The sequence below is a fragment of the Nyctereutes procyonoides genome, unplaced genomic scaffold (assembly GCF_905146905.1).
Source record: "Nyctereutes procyonoides isolate TBG_1078 unplaced genomic scaffold, NYPRO_anot_genome, whole genome shotgun sequence".
Classification (NCBI taxonomy): Eukaryota; Metazoa; Chordata; class Mammalia; order Carnivora; family Canidae; genus Nyctereutes; species Nyctereutes procyonoides.
In genome coordinates, this window is record NW_026575033.1 from 4,720,499 (window position 1) to 4,740,115 (window position 19,617).

The 19,617-nt window shown below is 37.2% G+C and overlaps 1 protein-coding gene across 3 annotated transcripts in view; it reads left to right on the plus strand.

Annotated features, from left to right (window-relative positions):
- Positions 1-19,617, plus strand: part of SGCG (sarcoglycan gamma) — a 127,175-nt gene that overhangs the window by 76,809 nt on the left and 30,749 nt on the right. For all 3 annotated transcript variants that reach the window (XM_055317251.1, XM_055317252.1, XM_055317253.1), the window contains exons 3-4: positions 10,102-10,203; positions 14,798-14,885. In XM_055317251.1, the coding sequence (XP_055173226.1) occupies positions 10,102-10,203; positions 14,798-14,885 (190 nt within the window). The remainder of the gene's footprint in view (positions 1-10,101; positions 10,204-14,797; positions 14,886-19,617) is intronic.

Genomic DNA, 19,617 nt, shown 5'->3' on the forward strand with positions numbered 1-19,617 from the left:
GGCTATAAAAGCCAGGCAATCTAGGTGCTCATCCTGGAATAGAAGCCATAGAATCTGGGGAGCCAGGTGTGTATACAGGTTCCTTTCAAGGTGATACTAATGTCTTTTATTATTTTAGAAGACTTGAGGGAGAACATAGGAAGGTGTACTCTTGTACACTGGTTTCCCTGCTGACTTCTAGGGAAGATGGCAGGTAGACCCTAGCTGTGTGCTAAATTAGAACCCTGGCCCTCAGACAGTAGCTTTAAAGTATGCAGATGAATCCCTTTGAGGGGAAGACTGGGAAATGGGCATTTTCGCCTATTCCCTGCAGTGATCCCTGGCAGATAGCCATGATGAATGCTCATGCACCCATTAAGAACTTCTTTGTTGGCTCTAGTCTGGTAAGGCTCATGGACAAAGCCCCACTGGCTTTCAGAGATAGGTATTTAGGGGGCCCATCTGTCAGATGGGAGTCTTAAAATTTGGGGTACTAGGTGTGGGGTCCAGACTCTGCTCCTCAGAAAGAAGACTAATGATGGCTGATAAATGCAGTTGGAACTGGAAAATTAATTTTACATTATTACTTTTTATCACTACCAATGTCTTTAAGTTGTTTCATCCATGCAGTTTAAAAAGAATAAAATTTTAAAGATTAGTTTAATAAGAAAAATGTATATGTAGTCTTTAGCATTTTTAATAAATTGACTTGTTATTAGGAGAAAAGTCAAGTTTCAGATGTTCAGGAAAACATAGACATTTTCATTCTTAGTCTTTAGAGTATTGATATAAGTTTGTTTTGCATCACATTTTCTGCTACTCAAAGCTAGGAAGAGGATTTTTTTTTTGAGGATTTTATTCAAATGATATTTGGACCTAAATTATATGTAAGTCAGGAGTATGTGTGATGGCAACTGAGCCCTAACTTTATTAAAGTTTTAGTGAGTTCAGTTTCCTTCGTGACCTCAATAGCAGAAAGCATAGAATATAATAGATCCTGCTATTTCTGAGTCAGTTTGCACAAATTACAATTGATCGAATCAGGTGATTTTTCTATTGTATTTGATTTTGTTAAAATCTCATAAACAGAAAAATTCCAATATTTTCTTATTTTATTCCTACATGGTTTAGTTGAAGAGCCACTCTAATAAGGTGAAAGTCTAAGCTTCTCCAACATTGCTCTCCATATCATATATCTGTAATTACATTATACTTAATTTATCTTCTCTATGGAATTGTGAATACCTCCAGATAGAACTTTTTGTCTCTGATACAGTAGAATCAACAAACATTTCTTATGTGCCAAATGTTAGCATTAGGCACTGGTAATACAAAGATGAGTGGGCTGAGGGCTCATAGAATGGGCTCCCATCCCCAAGTACAATATGTGGAATATTTATAAGGACTAAATCTCTTTCATCTTTGCCTCTAGACCCCAGCAAGTCTTCACCAGGTGGGCAGATGTGCAACAAACATGACAGTCATCTCTCAACCCCAAATTCCAGCCAGCACCGAATGTTACTAATTAACAATTGCACTTTTTCCCCCTCTGCCAGACTTAGACCTAAGGAACTTCTCACTGTTGTGTGAGGTGACTCTAGGTGGGCTCCTGGATGACTCCGGTATAGGGGCTAGTCACCAGAAAGACCCAGACAAAATTAGAAGCTTAAATTTTCAGCCTTACCCCCACCATCCTCCAAAGAGGGGAGAGGGGCTGGAAATGGAGTTAATAATTGGTCATGGCTACATGAGGAAGCCTCTATAAATACCAGTAGTAGGGGGTTTGAAGAGCTTCCAGTTTAACAAACACATCCACACTGCGAGAATGACATACCCCAATTCCATGTAGACAGAAACTTCTCAGACTTCACCCGGTGTATATCTTCATCTGGCTGTTCATCTGTATCCTTTACCGTGTTCTTTAATCCACTGGTAAATATATGTTTTCCTGAGTTCTGTGAGCTTCGTTTAGCCATTTAATCAAACCCAAGGAAGGGATTGTTGGAACTCTGATAAATAGCTGGTTAGTCAGAAGCACGGGTGACAGCCTGGGCTTGTGGCTGGCATCTAAAGGCAGTGGTGGTGGATCAGTCTTGTGGGACTGAGGCCTTAGTCTATGGAATTTGGTGGTATCTCTGGGTAGTTGGTGTTAGAATTGAGTTGAATTCTTCAACACTCTCCTGGTGTCTAAGGATTGCTACATGTGGGGAAAACCTCCACACATTTGGTGACCAGAAACGTCGGAAGTAAAGTGTTCTGTGTGAAGTACAGGAGCCTCATAGGAAGGAAAGACATAACAGGGGAGAGCTGAGTTTTTCCCTAAATAGGAAGGAAAAAAACTAAGTTTTTCTTTATTACACTCAGCTAGCTTTTAGAAGGTGGTGAGTGGGGGCAGTGCTCACCAGAGAAGACAGAGGGTAATTTGTTCCATACAAGAAGAGAAAATTATCAAAGTTAGTTACTTGAAACAAAATTAATGTGGTAAATTCAAAAGGATATACAGGCTAATTAAACTTTAAGAAATGAAAGGAAACAAGAGAAACTTGCAGAGCTATCAAATATTTTGCAATCTTTTGACCTCCAGAATGAAGAAAGCCAAAAACAATTGGAAATTGACCAAAATGAATTTAAGCTCCAGGGAAAGTTGATTAAATCATGCTCTACTTCAACTGTTCTAGCTGTAAATGCTAAGCCTGCAACTAAGAAAATGATGATTAAGGGCTAAGAGCAACACTCGTCTTGTTAACTCCAGCTTTGGGAAGATGAAAAGAGTGATTTGGAAGGGGTTTGGAAATTCTTCCTCCCTCAGTTCTTCAGGGGGGAAAATCTGAGACATCCTGCTCATTCTTCCTACCACCATTAAGTGGAAGGGACTTTGAACTGCAGAGCTCATCCTCTTGGCATTCTGTGTAAGCTCCCTAAGGATTTAATCAAGGCATCATCCTGCTGGGACTGCTTTTCCTGCCCCTTGCTATTGCTTAGAACTGTTGAGCCTTCTTGGAGTGAGTGATAGAAGCAAAACAGAATCAAAATCTGGCACTTGGTTGATTTTTGCCAAAAGAATGAATATGTGATGGTACAGTCACATTAGAATTAATAGCAGAGGATACACCAAAGGAAGGAAAGCCAGAGTTGAGATGTGCTATAACCATTAAGCTGACAGTGTCGAGTAATGTAGGATCTAAATGATATTGAGTTTTATTGGCTAGACTTCTGATACTTTTTTCTGAAAACAGATCATCTAACAGTTCAAACACATAATAAGTGCTTTTGGACATCGGGTATCGGGTATTAAATCAAGAGGTGAGAATAGATGTGGTTAATCTGCTTAAAGGAAATATTTCAGGGATCTATTGCTACAAAACATATCACTCTAAAAATGAATGGCTTGGGGATCCCTGGGTGGCTCAGGAGTTTAGTGCCTGCCTTTGGCCCAGGGCATGATCCTGGAGACCCGGGATCAAGTCCCGCATCAGGCTCCCTATGTAGCCTGCTTCTCCCTCTGCCTGTGTCTCTGCCTCTCCCTCTCTGTCTGTCTCTCTCTGTCTCTCTGTGTCTCTCATAAATCAAATAAATAAATAAATAAATAAATAAATAAATAAATAAATATTTAAAAAAATAAAAATAAATAAAATGAATGGCTTAAAACAAAAGCCATTTTATTGTAACTTTTTATTTTGCAGGTCAAAATATGGGGTAGGACTCAGCCAGGCAGTTCTGCTCCCCATAATGTCAGTTGAGATCACTCAGGTATAATTAACCAGTATTAGAGTTGGTTTCGAGAGTTCAAGATGACTTCACTCACATATCTGGTGCCACCGCAGGGATAGCTGGAAGCTGGGCTTGGTTGGAATTGACAGCTGGAGAGTCTGTCCTTAGTCTCTGCAGCATGTGATCTCAGGGTCCCTGGACTTCTTACATCATAGTACTCAGGACTTCTGAAGTATACCGAGAGGCATTTCTGCTGTTAGCCCAGATTCAAGAGGAGAGGATTACATTATACCTCTGAAAAAGGAGTAACCAATATTTTGCATAGAGATCAACAAGCTCATGTACTAGTAATCCTATATGTGCTAGTATAGGGTTATGCACAGGGTTCTATGTACTGGCATAACTGAAACAAGTCTTGAAGGATTAATAAGGTTTAGCTGTAAATTAAAATTATTAGTCAACAATATGAGCAAATGCATGGAAGCATGAAAGAGCATGCTGAAATCCATATGATACAATGTAGTAAAAGTGTGGGAACCACAATGCAATCAGCAAGAGTCCAGAGAGAGCCCCAGGAATCCAGAGCAAGTCAGCCCCATCTCACAAGAGTCAAGAATGGACCTGCACAGAGTGGGCCAGTCCTATGGCCCTGGTGCTGCAGACCCTTCCCTCATCAACAAGAATAAATAGGGAGCATCAGGCGCTTGCCCTCTTACTGCCCTCTCACTGCCCTCTCACCATCACAGATGTACTTCCACCATCTGCGTCAGGTACACTGCACTTAATGCCCATTTTCCTTCCATCCCGATTGATGTTGAACACCATAAGAAACCCTCATCTCCCCATTGCTCATCTCCTGCACTCAAATGCTCTAAGGCTTTGCACATGCACTATCCTGTTCCTATTCCCGTCCTTCCCCAACTCCAGAAACCCTCTGTTTCATCCTCTGGAATTTAGGACTTTCATCAGCACAGCATATTTTTTATTTGGCTCACTACTTTGAGCACTTGATGAAAGACCCAGTCTCCTTCCCTGTAAAATTACTATTTTCCCATTTACAGTTATAATTAATTTGTAAGGAAATAGTTTCAAACTATGTAAAGGTCCTGTTTTCATCAACCCTCCTGTTCATTTGTTTATTTTTGAATGCCTGTATGGACTCCTGATTTCTAATTCTACCTAGTGGGCTTTCATAATCCATTAGTGTCATTTCTTTTGACGTTCATGTTGAATCTGATTTGGCTTCTAGGAGGCCTTTTTAGCTGACTTTTCTGCCTTTTGACCTATCTTCATTATTCTTTGAGCCCTTCCTTGTCTTTTGGCACAAGATCTTCCAGGCTCATCATCCTCTTTCCTTACCCTGGCCCTGAAATTAGCTGCCTCTCCAAGGAGTTCTTGTTCCTTTTAGTGGGGAACAGTACTTAGAAGTGAAGATTCAAATGCCAGACATTCTCATGGCTGTTGACGTGGTGCTACTCTCCCAGACCCAGTCAGAAGACATATAACTAACACACACACACACCTTTGTATGAACATTTATTTCTCTACCTATCCGCGTACACCACGGAGCACCATGGGTTCATACAAATTTTAAATTCAATCCAACATGACAGAATTATATATATATATATATATATATTATATTATATTATATTATATTATATTATATTATATTATATATAATTTATACCTCCCTTCCATGACATGAGGAACTTGGCTCCCATTGCTCTTTCATCTACTTATTTAATCACTCCCCTTCATGTTTCTACTCTCATACCTCCACCAACACTCTCTCTCCTACACAGATACCTCCCCATTCCACCTGAGCTTGACACCCTTCACTGGGAGCTTCAATGTTGAGGGTACTATTCACCCTTTTGGAACCTGACACCCAATACTGATCATGCCTCTTCATAGATGCCCTCTTCACCCAGATGAAGCATTTTATTTAACAAGAACACTTGGGATTAATGGAACCTTACATCTTTTTTTTAATCTTTTTTATTCTTAAAACCACAATATTCTTATAGAGATTTGGTATGGGTATCAGCACTCAAGAGGCCATTTTACTGACAAAATGATTCCCAGGTTATAGGAGATTATAGTCAATAACTACTGTAAATTTTTTTAAGGAAAGATAAGATAGTAGAAATCCATCAAAATATTTCAGTAATTTCATTGAGTGTGAACATTAAACTATTAATAGACATTTTCAAGTTGTGCTTTTAAAATTATCATCTGTAATCTCTTACAAGAGACACAAAGGAAAAAATGGAGGGAGTTTGAAAATAAAGGAAGGAAAAAGCATAAACCAGAACAATTCTGACTAAATGGAAACTGGTATGCAATAAAAATATCGTTTACAATGGCACCAAGAGACATGAAGTATTTATGTAAAAATCTAGCAAAATATGGATGATTTGTATGTTGAGGAATACAAAACACAGATGAAAGAAATCTTTAAAATTAAGTAAATGGGAAATAGTGCTTAAGCATTGGAAGATGCATTGTTGTTAAATGTCCATTCTCCCAAATCGATACTTATATTCAGTACATTGCTAATCAAAATCCCAGCAAAAATTTTTGTAGAATAGACAAGCTGATTCTAAAACTTATATTTAAAGGCAAGAAACTAGAATACAGTTTTAAAAAAAGAGAGAAATTTATATGATGCCACTCAAATGAGGTACCTAAAATAATCAGATTCATAGAATCAGGAAGTAGAATGAATGGTGATTACCAGAGTTTGGGAGATTGGGAGATGGGAAGTTGTTGTTTAGTGAGTACAGAGTTTCAGTTGGAAAAGATGAAAAAGTTACGGAGATAGATGGTGGTGATTGCACAACGATACGAATGTACTTAATATCACTGAACTTATACAATTAAAAATGGCTACAATGGCAAGTTTTGTTAAGCATACTGTATCATAGCAAAAATCTTTTTAAGAATTAAAATAGCCAAAACAGTTTTGAAGAATACAAAATTAGTAAACTCATACTATGTGATATCAAGCCTTACTGTAAAGTTAGAGTAACCAATACAGTGTAGTAAGGATAGACACATGGGTCAGTAGAACAGAATAGAGAATCCAGAAATACAACCATACATGGTTAATTAATTTTTGACGAAAGTACAAAAGTAATTCAGTGGACATTGGTAAAAATTTTCACTATATTGAGCTGAAATAATTAGATATCCATATGCAAAATAATCATTATCTGTACCTCACACCATACATAAAAGTTAACAAACATAAGAATTAGACTTAAATGTTTATTCTAACACTAAAAATTCTAGAAAAAAAATATAAGAGAGAAAATATTTCTTTGCTTTAGGTAAAGCTTCCATATAAAATATCAAAAGCATAAGCATAGAAGACAAAAATGATAAACTTCTTGAAAATTAAAAACTTTTGCTCTTTAAAAGACACAGTTAAAGAAATAAAAAACCACTGACTGGGTGGAAATATTTGCAAATTACATATCAACAGAGATTTGTATACAGAACATATAAAGAACTCTAAACCATCAAAAATAAGAAAAGAAACAATGAGTAGAAAAAAATTAAACACACATTTTACCAAAGAAGATATACGGATAGCAAAAAGCACGTTGAAAATGCTTGACATCATTAGTCATTAAGAAAATACAAATTAAAACCACAATATGATATCATCATATGCCTATTAGAATGGGAAAAAAATACTGACAATGCTAAGTGCTGACAAAAATACAGTGAACCAGAGCACTCATATATTGCTTATGGGAATGGAAAATGGTACAAGTACCTTGGAAAGCAGTTTGCAGTTTCTTATTTCTTATAAGAAAAACTATAAACTTACCATACAACCCATCAATCCCATTACTAGGCATTTGTTCAATAGAAATGATAATTATGTTCACACAGAAGACTTTTTTTTAATAATCATCAAAACAACCTAAATGTTCTTCAACTGATAGATGGATAAACAAATAGTGGTATATTCATTCAGGGGAATACAATTCATCTCTAAAAAGAAACAAACTGCTGATATGCACACAAGCATGGATGAATGCCAAATGCATTATTCTACTGAAAGAAGGCAGTCTGCAAAGGCTGCATATTGTATGATTCCATTTATATGACATTCTGCAAGAGGCAAAACTATTGGAACAGAAAGAAGGCAGTCTGCAAAGGCTGCATATTGTATGATTCCATTTATATGACATTCTGCAAGAGGCAAAACTATTGGAACAGAAAGCAATGGTCGCCAAGGTGTGGGAGTGTGGGAGTGGGGAGTGACTGCTGGGGGGCATTTTTATTATCTCAAACTGTTCTATATCCTCACTGTGTTGATATTTTGTACTTTGTGAAAAATGTGCAAAAATGTTCACTGAAAACGATAAATTTTATTTTTTATGTTATGCCTCAACATATGTGACACACACACACACACACACACACACACACAAAACCTAGACAAATAGGTATATTCTTTTGTTTTCAGGCACTGAGGAATGATTGGTTGTTTGCAGAGGTTGTAATTCATTGTATTAAAACCATAGAATAGTATAGGTAGAAGGAGTTTGGGTTACCTCATGTCAATTTCCTCAGTTTTCAAAGAGGAGGAAATGACACATGACAAGGAACAACTAGCTTTCGCAGCCTGATTATGTAAATGAGCTACTTCAGAGGCTGGAATTAGCATTACTTTTTTATTGTTTTTTCCCCTAATATAGCAAAATAGAGTCCAGAAAAACTCCTGGCATTTTTTTCATTGAACCCAGAAATTCAGCAGCACATTTTCAGATTTGAATATGTAATTTTGAAACTTCACTTTGGTTAACTCTAGGGCAAAAACTGTTTGCTAAAAATTGGTTTATTATACATAATTAAAGCCAACATTAGCAATATTATATATGCTAATGTTGGCTTAATTTCGTAAACTGTGCCTTACAATTCATGGTTAGATTTTGTGAGAAACTGTAGAACAGTAGTTGTCAACTTTTTAGATTTTGAGCCCATTCTTCAAACTAAGCTCTACACTGAGTCACATGTGTGTGACTCAGGAGAGCTGCTCTGCCTGTGGTGGGGATTGACCCAAACTCAGCAGCATTGAGAGACTTCCATTAAGCACAGTTACAATATCCACTGCTCCCACACCTAAATTTGAGAAGAGGACCATAATGGTGGTTTACAGACAGATAACCAGCAGAGTAATTCAAGATTGAATCTGGTTCTTGTTAATGAGGCTTATCAACCAGTGGAGTTCTTGAAGAGAGAAATCTATGGCATTCAGTTCAGAGTACCATATCTCTGTCCCAAAAATCACCTATCATCCTATAAAATGGCCCTTAATGTTTTTGTTTCATTTTCCTGACCATTCTGCTCTCCCCTTTTTAAACCTACCTCTATCTTGGAGGGGAGAAAGCAAAGATCAGAACTTAAGTTTGTTATATTTAGGTGCTCCCAAGATACTCAAAAGGGAGAGAGAGATAGTTGTATATATGGGTCTGGAGATCAAAAGAAAGAATGTAAACTGCAAATAAAAACACGTGAGAATTTCCACACCGAGATGGTGATTGAAGCTGAGGGCGTGGTCAGGGAGGGGTCATAGAAAAGTGCCTGACTGAGCTTGTGAAGGCCAGCAGTCAGAGGCTGGGTAGAGGGGATAAATATGTGTGGATGCCAAGGAGAAAAGCTAGGAGACCGTGGTATACCAGAAACCAGGTGAGGATAGTGTTCCAACAAGAAAGAGATCCAGTGCTGAATTCTGCTGAGAAAACAAAGGGAATGAAGTTTAAAAATGTCTACAAGATTTAACAGCTCTGATAGCACCAATAATCACCAGAATTAAGTCTTCTATCCTTTGTGATCATTCTTAATGACTGAAAATTCCTTGAGAACAGACATATTGAATAGAGATTCACTTCCTGCAATATTGCTTTTCACTTAAGAAATGGCCAATAAACAGTTGCTATATTGTAAACTTACCAAATAAGCTTGAAAAGCTTTAAGGTATGGTAGAGGGTGGTGGTGAAAGAATGTTATATACCCTGTGTATGGTTAAAACTCATAGAACTATACACCTTAAAATGGTCTGTTTTATTGCATCTTAATTTTTTAAAATGTTTTTAAATAGTAATGGTAAGAACCTTTTTCTTAGGTCATGGTGGGCTCTTGGGTGTTTATTATACATTGACTCTTTAAATCTAATATGTATTTCTTAAATAGTCCTTTGTATTACACAAGAGTTAATGAAATACTGACAATTGAATAAAAACAACTAAAGTTTTAAATAGAGTATTTAAGAGAAATATAGAAAAGTGCCAATAGAAAATTTGTGAAAATGCATCTGTAATCCTAGTTGACACTAAAAGAAGGGGAAAAGAAAGCAATAATAAAATCTCTATTGTCTCCTCTTTTTAACAGACAGGAATGGGTCATTTGCGTGTTACAAAAGATGGTCTTCGCCTAGAAGGAGAATCAGAATTTTTATTCCCATTGTATGCCAAGGAAATACACTCCAGAGTGGTAAGAAAATGATGAAACATTTAAATATTTTGTGTTTTCTGAAAAATAATCATTAAGCACAGAAATTCAACATACCTCAGAAGAGGTTCTTAGAATGTATACATATACACACATTGCTGTTACACTCTTTATAAAAAGCTTGGCTAGAAGGTTGTAAAACATATTTCTGATATTACATTATAAAAAGGTTCCTTTTTCATGTGCTTCAGATCTGAATTTCATGGCTTCAGTAATTTAGACCATAATAAAAAAGGTTTGGTAATTAAAACCTTTATCAAAAATAATCTAAACTTCTTTCCATTAGTGCAGGTAATTTAAATACACTTTCTCGAGGCATTTAAAATTATCTGAGAGGCTTAGAAAGAAATTAGTTTCATAGTAGTAGGTTCTGTACTAATTATGCTAATTATAGATTATGGTCCTGTAGGATTCTTCATAAGTAGATTAAACATTCCCATTAAATGTGACTTTATAAATAAATCTACTTCAATATTACCTTCATTTACCTCCATGGAATTTATAACAGGGAGAGCCACACATAAAATATAGTCAGTTTTTGTAATATGCTCTATTTTTCTTTAAGTGATGCTATGGACTTTGTAGTAAAGATAAACATTTTGCTGAATTATTGATTAGGTGGCATTATTCCAACAAAATGTTGAACTTCATCCAACCATAACTTATCAATTGTATGAGGAGTGCACTCTTCATTTTCCACTCATATCTCTAGATATGAATGTGTATGTCAGTATCTCCTACATGCAGAAGCTCTTCTAGCTACTTTAGGTCAATTGGAAAGGGTATAAAAGTCCAACCACTGAGAACACACATGGTCTTAGAGATAAACCACACCCCTACATGGACATCAGGACAATCACCAAGCTCTACTACCAACCATAATGCAATGTGCTGTAAAGCTTACACATAAATATCAACTGCCCAGGAGAGATTATAGAAAGTGCAACACACATAGTAGCTCTTAGGCACTACCATATTCCTTCTGATTATGTCTCTGTTGACAGTAGGAGCAGGCAAATGACCTGGAACGTGACAGGCTGATACATGCATGAGCTCAATTCTTCTTCAGATAATATGTTTATATTAATAATTATGGCATTTCAGTGTATTAAATATCCCTGTCTATGGGAACATGGAGAATGAACCCAAGCTTTTATAAGAGGGGAGGTCAGATGTGAGAAAAGAATTTAAATATTAGGACTTAGCCACTGCCCCACCCAGAGTTATGTTGGCTGATCCCCTATCATATTTTTGAAGAGATAAGACTAGTAGAATAGCCTGGTGACTGAAATCAGATGATTCATTCATAGCAAATTTAATATTCTGGCTTTCATAGTACTTTTAGTTTGACCAGTTTTTTTTCATTTCCAGCATACTTAACAAAACAGCAAAATTATATAACTTCTTTTAGATAATCATGTATTAAGTCTTACAATGATGCATTGAGGAAATATGTGAAGTGATACATAAAATTATGGGATAATATTATGTGATCACATAGAATATTATGTGATCACAAAGAATAGAGAGTATCTGGTAACTAACATGGCTTTCTAATAATAGGATTAACTGAACAAAATTACATTTTATATTTTCTGTATGCACTGATGTATGTTTCCTTTTCAAAGATGAGTCCAGGAAATAATTTTCCATAAAACTACAGAGATGAATTTGCAAAACACAACACATATTCATTTATCTAATCTGCTGAGGTGAGAGAATTTCTTTATTATAAATATAATTCATCATGGTACTCTGTGCGATTGCTCTTCACAATTAACACATAACATCCTGTCAAGAGCATCCCTGGAGCTCATGATTTAAAATCATCCACCCTGCCCATTGACCTAAACACATAACAGTTGTGTTTGATAAAACAAAAAGGTTGTATTTAGAAACATATAGATACAGTCAAAAATGAAATGAAGATGAAACACACAGTGGTAAAGCTTTATTGAAATGATTATCTTTGAGGTTCATGGTCCTGGAGAGAGGTAGGGACAGCTTACCATCAAAGCCCACAGACGAACAGAGACCAAATGGCACCTGATGGGACTGCTTGACTCCAGGCAGATTCACTGCATGAGACAGCAATGAAAGGCAGAAAAGAGTTGCACCTACAGCCCAGGCTTGAATATAGCTGTGTATGTGTGGAATGGAACCCATAAAGATGCCAGACCAAGACCCGGGTGTCACGGAGGACACAAGCCCTGAACCACTATTAGAAAACTGAGAAGCCTGGGGGTCTGAATGAAAACGATGATAAAGTCTTAAGACAGGCTGCATGAGTGCCAAAATTAAAATAGATCCACACAGGGAGCTTGAGACTTGAAACTTGAAACCACATGAGGAAACCTCCATCTAACATAAGGACACCAAGGGGCACCTGAGTGGCTCAGTGGTTGAGCATCTGCCTTTAGCTCAGATCGTGATCCCAGGGTCCTGGGATCAAGTCCCATATCAGGCTCCCTGCAGGGAGCCCACTTCTCCTTCTCCCTGTGTCTCTGCCTCTCTGTGTCTCTCATGAATGGATAAATAAAATCCTTAAAAAATAATAATAAATAAATAAAATAAGGAGGCCAAATGAACTCTACACAAAAAGAGAATCCACTTCCATCGAAGTAAAAAGAACCATTGTGAAAATGACTAGAAGAGCACACTTAAGACTCTCACAGAGATGTACTGTATGTTGGCTAATTGTCTTTAAATTTTAAAAAATCTCACAGAGTTTAAAGCTATTTCTGAGTGGCTTTTATTAAAAGAACAAGAAATTACAAAATCAAAACAGATAAATACAAGACAGAAATAACAGGGAACAGATTTATGTGCTTTTATTGAACAACTGACAAAACTGGGGATGTATATGGAACAGTGGTTTTACCTAACTCCCAAGGTGGTATTACTAGGAGATGTGGCTGGCTTTGGGGATATTAGCTCATGAGGACGGCACCCTCATGATGTGATTAGTGCCCTTACCAAAGAGCCCTGAGAGATCTCCCTCATGCCTTCTGCCATGTGAGCTGGAAGGAACCTTCTGTGAACCAGAAAGTCTCACCGGACAACAAATCTGCCAGCACCATGATCTTAGACTTCCCAGCCTCCAGAACTGTGAGAAAAGCTTCATTGTTTATAAGCCACCCAGCCTCTGGTAGTTTGTGATAACACCGAAGTGGAATAGGACAGTTTTCAAACACTGCACCATGGCAGTCATGATAGTTCTCTCTGAGAGAGGAAACAAATGAGGTGAACCCTAGGACTACCCCAGTTTACTGTCTGGAGAGACTCTCTAAGGCCACAGTGAGGGAGAGGACCAACGCAGAGGCAGGTCTTCTCTCCAAGTTGAGAAGATTCAGTTAGGAGTCCAAGGAAAAGCAGCCAACCTGAGGTTCATAGGGTAGAGTACCATGGAGGAGGAGACCACCACACACTGAGAAAGCCCAGAGATTGCATGAGGTGTGCCCCCCTTGACCCCGGGGCACTGTTAACTCTTATTACTGTGCTAGTTATTTTTGAACAGTGCAAAAACCAGTATTAAGGTCATATCATTGGATAAAACATGAGATGCCAATAGATCTGTCTGCTTCCACAAAGCAATTTGGAGAATTTTAGACCTGCCAGAGTTCCAGAGCCCTCCTGAAACTTCTTTCCTTCTGAAATTTCACGTTATTCCCTACAGCTTTGGAAGATATTTGGTTCCCTCTGAATGGACCATAAACCTACCTGAATCTCACCACCCAATTCTTGCATTCTTTTTGAAGAAATTGTTTATATAAAAGCAAAAGATGATCTGTAATACAAAACCCCCCCTCCAGAGCTATGATACCACAAAAGGCACCAATGTGCCCATGAAGCCATTTTATCTTTCAACAAAAAATTCAAAGAACATAAGCATCTGACAAATTTTAGAAAGCCCTTTTGAAATTTTGAAAACACTTCACATTTGGAAAATAAGTAACATGGTATTTATCATAGAAAAACTAACCATTCTCTGATTTACCTCCTAAATATATATCATGTCCTTGACATAAATAATAAGAAATGAAATTTTAATTCCTTGGAATAGAAAAAACAATGATTAAAAGTTGATTATTTTAGATCCTCACTTTGAGAACTATTGTGGTATATTGTGGCTAGTGCACATAAGCAGCAGAAACCCAAAAGAGTATTATAATTTATTTTTGTAAATGTTAGGACATCTATAGCAACAAGGAAATGCATTTTGTCACCAACCACATCAGCTTAGAAGAAGATCTTGAGCTTGGAATGAAACCTCAGCCCTGCCATCCCCTTGAGACCCTGAACTTAGAACCAGGGTAGACTCTTCCTGGACTCCTGACCCACAAAAAAAAAAAAAACTATGATATAATAAATTTGTATTGTTTTAAACTTTGGGGGGAAAGTACATTCAATTACTCTTTTCATGTAATATAATCCAGGATTTTAAAATACTGTAGTGTCACAGGATCTGTGACTATGGAGAAATTATGTCATATAAATCCTAAGTTTATGTATGAATATAAAGATACAGTCATTTTAAATAGTATGTATTTGTCAAATTTTATAAATGCCTTCCTAGGACTCATCTCTGCTTCTGCAGTCAACTCAGAATGTGACGGTCAATGCACGCAACTCTGAAGGAGAGGTCACAGGCAGATTAAAAGTGGGTGAGTCTGATTTCACAGTGCTTGGCATGTAATTGTTCCATGGGGAGCTGTGCTGAATGGATACATTTTTTTTCTCTTCTAAAAAATTCAGAGTTATTTATGAACAGTTAAATTATGAGTTTTCTAAATGTCATACTATGTTGACCACAGAGAATAGTTGGCATCACAGGGGAGACAGTCTGAAGTATTCTAATTAAAATTATTTTGATTCTAAGAAATAGAGGACCATTCAAGGTAGTAAAAGAAACAATGATTATTACAGAATGCAAAAGAATCTGATCTGAGACCAAAGGAACCAAAGTAGTTTTTTTTTTAATGTGTCAACTAATGTTATTATGGTAATCATTTCACAATATATACAAATATCAAATTATCAAATTATATGCCTTAAACTTACAGAATGTTTCTGTCAATTACATCCAATAAAGCTAGGGAAATCCTCAATATATATTAAATAAAATGTCCTTACCCAGAAACATACATAAAACAAAAACGAAGTTATGTATTGATCAGTTGGTGAAAATGTGAAAAGAGGCTCACAGGCACCTAAACCTTTATTTCCCCTAGAAGCCTGGGGAGGCGCCTGGGTGACTTACTCGTTTAAACACTTGACTCTTGATTTTGGTAATGTTGTGATCTCAGGGTCATGGGAATGAGCCCAAGTCAGGATCCATGCTCAATGAGGAGTCTGCTTGTCCTTCTCCCTACCACACTTGCATCTCTCTCTCTCTCTCTCTCTCTCTCTCTCTTAAATAAATAAATAAATAAATAAATAAATAAATAAATAAATAAATAAATAAAATCTTAAAAAAAAAAAGAACCAGGGCTAAGAGCCAAAAGATTCTCTCTCTCTCTCTCTCTCTCTCTCTCTGTCTCTCTCTCTCTCTCCCAACCCCCTCCTTCTCCCTTCCTTTCTTCTCTCCCACATAACCCTCGTTTCCAATGTATCTTTGCCCATTGTTTTCACTTGGCTGCATCAGTTCTAACTCTGTAGGCCCTACAGGACCTCTCTGGTTCTTCACCTGATTGGCTGTAGTTCTCAACACCAACCACCTTAGTTTTCAATTGCACAAATTCTAAATTCACAACAAACTACTCTTATTGGTTCACCTAATATGTTTAACCCGCTGCCCTTGGGTCAGCAGACCACACCCATCCAACCAGCTAAAACCAAAGAATAATCTCACCAAGGAGTGAGATCCCATGGAATCTCACATGGTGATAACAAGACTTAGAGAGAAAGACCATAGATGGAAGAAATGACAAAAGAGCAAACCACCCAGTGAATGGAATACGTACCCATTCTCTATACTACCAGCAGTCTATAGATGTGCCAAGTCCAAAAAATTGGGTGGCCCTTTGGATTATGGGAAAACAGGTAAATTGTGTCCTGCCAACACGAACTAGTAACTTTCAGTGTCTCTTTTCTAATGGCTGTTTTTACAAAACAGAATAATGTTACATTGGTAACTACTGCCATATAATTAACCTAATGAACCTAATGGTTCCTTTTTATCATACTAATACAAGAGTTCCATATTATATGTTCTTCTTTAATCTTTATAACTTATTCCTAATAATGAATATATCTTTTGCTTAAAAGTTTGTTTGATCACTAAGTTCAGTAAAATTCTCAGTGGGTCTAGAGATAAATCTGAGTTTATCCAGCGTACATGGTCTTGAAACTTATCTAAATCAAATCGTATTTTCTTAATGAATTATGTAGTATCATGATTTATCTTTCACCTTTATTTCATAAAATTCTTTGACTATAGCTTTTGTTTGAGGGATTTTTGCTCATCTTTTGTCATGTGTTCAACATTTATCGGATGCCTATGTGCTACTTTCTATATGCTGTTAAGTACGTAATAACATATAAATAATATACATGTATCTCTTAGGAACTCCAAAATTAAAAGATTCCTTTTACACTCCAATAAAATTGATTTAATACAAATATTTCCTCATTAATTTTTTGTTGAATGTGGATTTTCATTTATCATACAAGAGAGTTAGACATAATGTAAACCTGCCTCTAATTGCATGAATGAAAAAAACTGAAGCTGTGGAAAGCTCATTTGCTTAAGAAAACATCACTATGTAGCAGAAAAAGCCAAACCAGGAGGTAATACAAATTAACCGTTATCAGGGATTAGTAGTTAACAGGAATAGTAGTTAGCAGGAAAAACAAACCTCAGGACTTATTTCCATCAGTCAGGAGTGTAACACTCCCTCTCTCCAACCAGATATCCCTAAATTATTGCACACCAGTAACTGCCCTAGTTCCTGCAAGTATGGTTACCATTTTTGTGACCAAGAAATGTACTTAAAAAAAAACAGAAAAAAAATTTCCCATTAGAATTACTTTAGTTTAAATTAACCTTAAATCATGAGTTTTAACCATGGTGTTTCATGCTTGAGATTGTGTTAAAATGAGTGATTTCCTAATAAACTTTCACTGGAAAACCTCTTTTATATTAAGAACCCTGAATCAGGGAATACCACTCAGCTCACCAAGGTTATTTTCAAGTAAATGACTTCCCATAATCACAGTCATTCCAGCCTCATCTTTTCTGAAAGAAGCTAAATTTAGCCAACCTGGATATTAAAATGTAATTTCTGTGAACTAAGCAAATTAATCCCACTTAATTAAATGAACAAAACTACTGAAAAAAATGGCAACCAATACAGTCAAAACCAAAAGTTTAAATCCCAAAAGAAATCAAACATTGACAAGTAATCAATAATAGCTAGCATTTCAAATCCTTGAACTGAAAGATACCAATTCATAGCAACAGTAATGGAATCTTACTAATTCTAAGTGCAGCTCTGGTTAGCACAGTTAATTTTCTTTCAATTTCAAATAATAGAAATGAATTTTGTTTAGCTTAAAAATAAGACACGCCCAGAAGTAAGCAAGCAGCAACTGAGATGGGCTGGCCAGTTTTGGCAGTTGAGTTTAACGAGAACTTAGCCAGTGGATCCTGTGGAGCACCAGCTTTCCAGCAACTGGCAGTAGATACAGAATGTGATCCAGCCAGACCACTGGCCTCTACCTTGAGGGATTTCTATAGCATTGTAGTCGCTACCAATCCAAGTGGACCTATTCAAACTACAACCAAAAAAACCCAGTGGAGAAGCTGGGGATGTTTATGGCACTGTTTGGTCACTGCCACCCAGACATACAAGTCATTTTCCTGGGTGCTGAAAGAGACCCTCTGCTACAATCTCACATGTCTTTGATCCAGGTCTTCGAATAGCAAAGCTGAGAAATAAGAATCTCATCAATCCATCAAGTTTGTTAGGGTTCTTAGAACTGCATTGCCATGATATGCTTCTGCAAAAGACTTTATATGCTCAGAGTGTGCCTAATATAAAGCATATAAGGTAAAACAGAAGAATAAAGTGAATGTAGTATTACGGAATTCCATGCATGCTCAATTACAAGATAGCAGTGTACCTGCAGCCAAGATATCTTTCCATGTGATGATTTTTAACTCAATGGAAGAAATATTAGAAATGAAGCCAAAAATACCAGGGTTATCCCAGCTGCATATTTCTCTGAAGTCACCAAGATATTGCTGCTTTGAAATCCTTCCTAAGGAAATAGGAGGAACAGGGTAGTGACTCAGGATCTGAGGATGAAGGGCCTTGTAGTGCAGTGTGCCACAGAGAAGAGAAGCCCCCAACATACAGTTGCAACAGGCTATGAATCTAAGAATGTACTCAGGAGACAAAAGCAGAATAACTGAGAGGTTGACTTTTCAGCTGTTCGCTTGATTAATGATTCCCCAAGTTCAGAAAATGAATTGCTAAAGCACAAAGCATGCTCTGAGAAGAGGTGAATGAGGGTGATGTTTAGAGACGCTGTCTTCAGATTGATGAGAATTCATGGGCTTTTGCTCTTTAACTTTGATCCTTTTGTACAAAGGTTTCTGAAACCCCTTCAAAGGGAAAAAACCAAGAGTCTTCTGTTAGCTGCACAAGTACATCAACATTGCTCTGAGGGCAACAATTTTGTAATTGACAAAAAGTCTAGGGAAGTCATGATAGTGGTAATCAATGCTATCCAAGATAGCAGCTCGATATCCTTTCACTGAGATCCCTCCAAGATCTACCCGGTGTAAAACACACAAAGAGAATATTGTGATGACATCTTCCAGAACTTTGATTTGGCTTTTCTGAGCACCATATCCTCAGATGTTGCAGGAGATTCTGGGGTGAGTCTACAGAGGTCTTGAGAGAAGCAAGAGTGCAAAGGGGTGCCTGGGTGGCTCAGTCCATTGAGCATCTGACTCTTGATTTCCACCCAGGTCATGATCTCAGGACTGTGAGATTAAGCCCCATATTGGGCTTCATACTTAGCAAGGAGTCTGTTTGAGATTCTCTCCTTCTTCTCCCTCTGCCATTTGCATATTCTCTCTCTAAAATAAATAAATAAATCCTATAATAAAAAAAACAAGAAGCAAGAGTGCAAGAATATGAAGAATTTGATGCTAGATTACATCTCCAGAGCAGACATTCTAGAATTGAGAAAGAGGTAGAGAATGACAAGAGATAGGTGGGAAGTACCAGTCTTGGGGCAAGAAGGATGCCAATGGTGAGTGGGTTTACATGTGTCACTCTTTCCTGAAGAACAGTGAGAACTTGCCAAGAGTCTGACTAGTATGTTCACAGAGGGGTGGAAAGCCAAAACTGGTGCCCTCAGAACACTTCTAACCAGCGCTTGCAA